Source organism: Rhipicephalus microplus, chromosome 9 (genome assembly GCF_043290135.1).
Source record: "Rhipicephalus microplus isolate Deutch F79 chromosome 9, USDA_Rmic, whole genome shotgun sequence".
Classification (NCBI taxonomy): Eukaryota; Metazoa; Arthropoda; class Arachnida; order Ixodida; family Ixodidae; genus Rhipicephalus; species Rhipicephalus microplus.
In genome coordinates, this window is record NC_134708.1 from 38,763,706 (window position 1) to 38,770,218 (window position 6,513).

The window sequence follows — 6,513 nt, forward strand, 5'->3', positions numbered from 1 at the left end:
CTAGGTGGCGTTAGCCGCCGCCCGATTTAAAGGGTACAGCCATATCAATCTATCCATTCATCCGCGCGTACGAAGCTGCGTCCGAGGCTTAACGAGCATCTTTCTTCTCTCTCCACGCCGTCCATCTTTGGCTTACACATCGCCAGCTCAGGCCTCGCACGCTGCCTGCCAAGCCGCCGCATCAAAGAAAAACCTCGCCATGGCCCCACCGTGCTATGCAGACTTGGGCAAGCAGGCTCGCGACCTGTTCAACAAGAACTACCACTTCGGCGTCGTGAAGCTCGACTGCAAGTCGACCACCCAGACGGGCGTCGAGTTCAACGTGAGCGGCACCAGCCTCAATGACACCGGCAAGGTGAACGCCTCGCTCGAGACCAAGTACAAGGTTCCCGAGTACGGCCTCACGCTCAAGGAAAAATGGAACACCGACAACACGCTCTCGACCGAGATCTGCAGCGAGGAGAAGCTCGCGCGCGGCCTCAAAGTCGCCTTCCACGCCAACTTCGCGCCCCAGACTGGCAAGAAGTCGGGAGCCCTGAAGGCGGCCTACAAGTTCGACAACGTGCACCTGAACGGCGACGTCGACCTGGGACCTCCGGGTCCACTCGTGCACGGTGCGGCCGTGCTCCACTACCAGGGCTGGCTCGCCGGCGGGCAGGTCTCGTTCGACACCACCAAGAACCGGCTGAGCAAGACAAACTTCGCCGTGGGTTTCCAGGCCGGCGACTTCGTACTGCACACGAACGTCAACGACGGCCAGGAGTTTGCCGGGTCCGTGTTTCAGCGGGTGAACCCGCAGTTGCAGACGGGAGTCCAGCTGGCCTGGACCGCTGGCACGAACGCTACCCGATTCGGCCTGGGTTGCGTCTACGACCTCGACATGGAGACATCGGTTCGCGCGAAGGTGAACAACTCTGGTCAGATCGGGCTCGGGTTCACGCACCGCCTGAGACCGGGCATCAGCCTGACCCTCTCCACCATGCTGGACGGCAAGAACTTCAACCAGGGAGGACACAAGCTCGGACTCGGGCTCGACCTATCGGCGTGATCGCCCAAGTTGGCCGACCTCTGATCGCCGGTGCAACCATTTCAGCTGCTTAGGCCCAACAAGCGCACCCACGGCTCTACCGAAAACCCCTTTACTTTTTTTTTTAGTCACGGGAGAGTGAAAAAAGTCTTTGACCACGCATTGGGACTACCAAATAGCAAAACCTGTTTGCATTTTGAGGACAGTTTTCTGTTCTTTCACAGTATTTCTTTATAGAGCTCGTCTCTTGGCGAGCGCTCCTGAATGTGTGCAGTATCTTGTTCCATTGGGCACTATTTAAACATGTAACTCCCTGTACTGTTGCTTTTTTTTTTTTTTTTGTTCCGGTGTCCTGCGAGTGAAGTCTAGTTGAGTGACTGAAGAAGATATAGGTGTTATCACTGTTTTTTTTTATTACTTTCATTTTGTCGCATCTCCTAGGAGAAGCACTGAAAGGAGAAAAAAAAAAGGCTAATAAAAACATGTTGGCGGAGCTCAACAACAAAACTGTGTGGAGTTCTTGTGAAAAACTACTTTGCTTGCTGCTGAAAAATGCACTTGGATTAGTTGTGCAATATAATTTTACCACAAGCAGCTGATGAAGCAAGTCGCAAAGCATTTGAGGGGTTAAACCGGATCAGAACTTGGCCATGTCAACCACTTATGTGCAGTAGAAGACTGGTTGGTTCTTCCATCTTTAGTGCAACCCTCCACTACGGCGTCTCTCGTAATCCTATATTGGTTTTGGGATGTTAAGCCCACCATGTCAATCAAATCATCCATCCTTGGTGCACTGGGAACAAGAAAAACCATGAAAAAAGTAAAAACAGTGCATTGTGCTAGTGCAGTGATGCGTCTTTCTGTCTTGTCAAGTGCTGTAACTGCATGAAAAAAATAAATTTGAAATACGCTGCCCTTTTAACCTGCAGTGCTTACCCAATCATATGACCCAGATATTAGAGATTCTAGCGTGAGACTACAATTTCACCAAAATGACTTACTGGATAAGTACCAATATGAGTGCATATGGTCTCCCTGGCGATACTAAGCAAGTTTTGTAATGTGCAAAACTAGCCTCAGTAGCTAGAATCGATTTGAGAGCCTTGTTCACAACATTCTCGATGGAACCATTCCAGATTCCAAGGACTTGTTAATCGTCGTGTCAGGTGTGACGATGTAAGGCTGCAGGAACCCTATCACGCTTGAACCATAACCATCATCTGGGTTCTGGGAAATGTGAGCTACAAATATAAAGAATTCATGAACTGAGTACTGTTAGCATGGGCAAACTGCATCCTTAAGTTAAAGAATAACAAGTAGCATAAGTCCTTGAGAGCCTCATCACTCATAGCTGTCAGGCAAGCACACTTTGTTCTTGCATCATCCAAGTCCTTGAGCTGTCTTCTAGACATCATGTGGCAAATTGCTTGCTGGACAGCAGTTGAAGACACTCTCAATACAGTGAGGGCTTTACTCTTGGACAGATGATTGGAGACATCCCTCTGTTTTTCTTCTTTTGCAGCCTGCACACGCTTGCTTAACTAACATAGTACAGCCTATGTGACTGCTTAACGTATTCAATTTATTGGAACGATTTATAGTCACTGAGCATTGGTAGTGCATTCTACACGTGCTATGCTTTTGTACAGTTGTGAGAGTTGGGAGTTGTAGTAACACGGATGAAACTTGTTTTTCACTGCCTCGGTGTACTAGCCATAAAGTAGGACTATAAGAGCAAGTTTGACTGAAGCAATGTGTTGAAGTGGATACATTTCATTGCAACATGCTTCAACGAATTTTTAGTTCATGCTGGTTCCATTTTAACTTTCACTTAAATCATTGTGTCACTCAAGGAACAAAACGACACTCTCAGATGGCTAAATATAGAAGCATAAGCATAGTCCCTCAAAAGGTTTTGTAGAAGGCTGGCATGCCATCCCATTGTTGAGCCCCCTTTGGTTCACAGCTGATACTGGAACTTGTTATTTGGAGTTAAGTGTATGTACTAGTTTTGAAGATCATATGGGTAGGTACTTAATTATGAAATTGTTTAGCCTGCAGAGAAATCGGAGGAGATAGACAAGTTAATCATAGAATGAAGGTAGCAGGACACTTTTTTTTGGGGGTCCCCTTGGCCAATTTTTCCAATTTCTTGTAGCTCTACATGAAGTTTATAACAGTGTTAAGCATTGGTGAGCCTGTGAACTATGTTAGCTGTTTTGTCAGCTCTTAGGGAAGAGTTTGCCGTCAGTAGAAACGAAGTAACAGAAAACGAGGGTGGTGCTTTTCCGCATTCGTTGTGCCAAGAAGCTTTGCAGTTTGATGCCGGTTTAATGTGACAAACTATACGACTAAAGCTTGTGGAAGCAGGGTTGCATCAAATAGGAAAATATTTGTATGCCATGTAGTTTCAAGAAAGCGAAAATCTGTACTTCGTTTTTGTTGTGCGCTACAGCGGTCGTGGTTGCTACTGGTGCACCCCAGTGCGTGATTTACTGGTGGCCCCACCTGCTCTTTGGTAACGTCACCTTTATGTTAATAAAGTTCCGTCTGCATTCTGGCCATGAGCTGGTCATGGATGCACGCCCCCGTCCCGACAACAACCTCTACTTGTGCAAGCATACCATTCTGCTTGTTCGTGGCACAACTCGTTTTTGCTGAAGAAAAGCCTCATATTCTGCAACAATAATTTTAGTTAGCACAGCATGGAATTACTTGGTGATCTCTTACCCTACCTTCATTACATATGTGACACAAAGTTACATTGGGTCCCGAATATGAGCACTAAAAATTTTTACAGGATCGATAGCTATATGAATAAAATTTAGTATACAGTAGGCTCTTGTTAAACAGAACCTGAAGGGACTATAAAATAGTGTTCTGTTTAACAGGAGCTTCATTTCAGTGATGTTTTCTGCTTAGATGAGGCCCATTTACCAAGAGATCAGTGCAGAATTCAATAAGAAACCAATCATATTAGAGGCAGGTGCACTGTACAGGCAGAAGTTCTGCATAAGAGATTTTCGTTTACCGGTAGTCTTTTGTACAACACCTAGGCATCCACATGGTTACTATAAGCAAATCATTCCATATGTCATGACCAGCTCAATTTCCTCCTCTCGCACTGTATTTGACAGGCTGTTCCAAAGATTTCTAACAGTGTTACTTAGGCTGCTTGCATTAATAAGCTTACTTATCAATGCTGATTAGGCATCCCTGTCACCAGCAGAGCCAGCTTTACGACTTCATTCTTGTGCCCAAGCAATACACGTCATTTTCAATTGAAATTAAGCCTGATTGGGATAGATTTTCTTGATCCGGACTGGCTTCCCCCTACATCTTTTTTTAAATAAAACCAAATAAGATAGTGATATTAAACCCCAATTGTTATATCGCACCAATTTAACCATGATTGAGCCTGAGCACAATTGAATGTGGCCCCGGAGGTTTGTTGCTGCCCTAAAAAACTTCCCGAGAACAGCATAAAACCAACGCCTCCTCTAGCGAGATGCTCAGGACGCCGCTGGCTATCTCGATTGTAACAGTGTTGTCTTGAGTTGTTGTCGTTTGCCGAGGGATGGCATCACGTCCTTCTTTCTTGTACCAGTTCCCCTGTAGTATGCATGTGCATACTACCGGGGAACCGGTAGTATGCACATGCTCACGAGTGTTGCAAGTTGCCACGACAGGGATCACTAGCAACTGCCCTCATCACAAACGAAGAAGAAGAGAAAAGCAGCAAGATTTTGGCTCACACGGCATGCATATTTCTATGGTAGACAAACCAACGATGCAGCTGACTGTGCAATTAATCTTATCTGAAATATCAGCTACACAGACTTCCTGCTTCTGGTCTCTCTTAACATAGCGTATATCATTCAATTTATAACTTGCTGCGCTGATCTACAGCCATTTTCTTATGTTTCTTCATTATCCTTAACGTTGCCTTGCTTCCAAGGTTTTGTTATGGTGAATGTCATTGGCAGATTCGTAGTGGCCGATGACCTCTGGGACGGGGCATTCCACTTTCTGGCGGAAGGCAGCTGAAAGAAATCTGCTAATTACACAGGTGCTCTAGCCAGCGCAAATGGCGGAATGCACTATAATACTTCCACTTCCAGAAGTGGTCCGCATTCCTTGCATTTTGCGCTGTTTTCTTCTTCGCAGGTTCACACCGAGAGAACAGACGTGCTTGGGCAGCACATTTTTTTGGTCGCATGTAGGCTTGCGGGAATATTCAGATACTTTAAATATTCGAACAAATATCACGGTATTCAAATTCGCTTAGGCTCGAATTTAAATTAATTAAAATTTCAAAGTATTCAAAATGATATGTCCGTATGTGACACCCTTCAGAGATGGTTTCACTGCAGTACAGGAGTGCTAAGCCTAGAAAACACCTACAAAAAGAAAATCCGCCCTGTCGTGCAGCCCTATTTCCATGGTTAGACGAACATATTATTCTCACACAAATTAATTATTTATTAAATTAAAATCTTGCTATACCAGCCCATATAATCTAAAGTATAGTACATTTATAGAATGTAACAAATTTTACAGATTATCAATAGCATTCTATTGGAAGTCAAATCCCGCTTACTATTCAGAGTTGTTTACATTTCTTCAAACCAAAAAAAGTGGCATTTGTTTCAATTTTTGAAAAATAGTTCGCAGGTTAGTTAAAAGGCCACTCACCAGGTTTGACAATTTTGAGCTGACAAGCGCAATGCGTAGACGAGGCGTACATGATGACGTCTGCCAAAATGTGCAACGCTACGCGCCGCGGAAATGGGTCGAGTTTCAAGATGAATGCTGCTCCCCTTCCCTTCTGCCGGCAAGCGTTTAGAGAATGAAGGCATGACGTGCGCGTATGAATGGCCCTACGTACATGGCAATGCAGTGACGTTGGTCCTCTATGTAGACGACTCTGCTCTGACGTTGCACTCTAGATAAATAATGAGACGCAATAAGAGAATGTGATCGTCTTTTTTCCATTTTTCTCCCGTGAATTGCAATGAGATGCGGGGCTAATGTGTCGGCGTTTCACATGCGTTCGTGTCCCCGGGGTCAGCGCATCGAGCAGACAACCGCCGTGGAACGCTCCTACGCGTTCGCGCACTCATTGTGCTCATGTATTCTACCGCATCTAAGCCAGCGTTTCCAAACCATCCCGCAGAAACAGGCAGAAGACCGCTGGTCAACAAAGCAACGCCGCTCACGTGCTCAGGAGTTGGACTTGTTTGGGCACGTCATGCGCACGTGACCTTTTTGTCGGATGCCTAAGAGGATGGGGAAGAGATTTGGCTTGCGAAGGCTACGTGGAGGAGCGGCAAAGGTTTCGAGTTTGCCTCCTCTCATCCTCGTTTTGGGTCGCTTCGAAAAATTCGTTTTCTCCGCTCGTAATGAACCGATTCAAAAACTTTTTGTGGCAAAATGTTCCTCATCGAACACCCAATAACTTCCATTGTCTAACTAAAATTTGGTAT

General features: G+C 45.6%; 1 protein-coding gene across 1 annotated transcript; it reads left to right on the forward strand.

Annotated features, from left to right (window-relative positions):
* The first annotated feature begins 67 nt into the window (after positions 1-67).
* Positions 68-1,534, forward strand: LOC119163720 (non-selective voltage-gated ion channel VDAC2). Its single transcript, XM_037415784.2, has one exon. The coding sequence runs from the start codon at positions 200-202 to the stop codon at positions 1,046-1,048; it is 849 nt and encodes a 282-aa protein (XP_037271681.1). The 5' UTR covers positions 68-199; the 3' UTR covers positions 1,049-1,534.
* Positions 1,535-6,513: the final 4,979 nt, after the last annotated feature.

Excerpts from the sequence above, each read along its gene's own strand:
- LOC119163720 (XM_037415784.2), top strand. The coding sequence starts at position 200 with ATGGCCCCACCGTGCTATGCAGACTTGGGCAAGCAGGCTCGCGACCTG.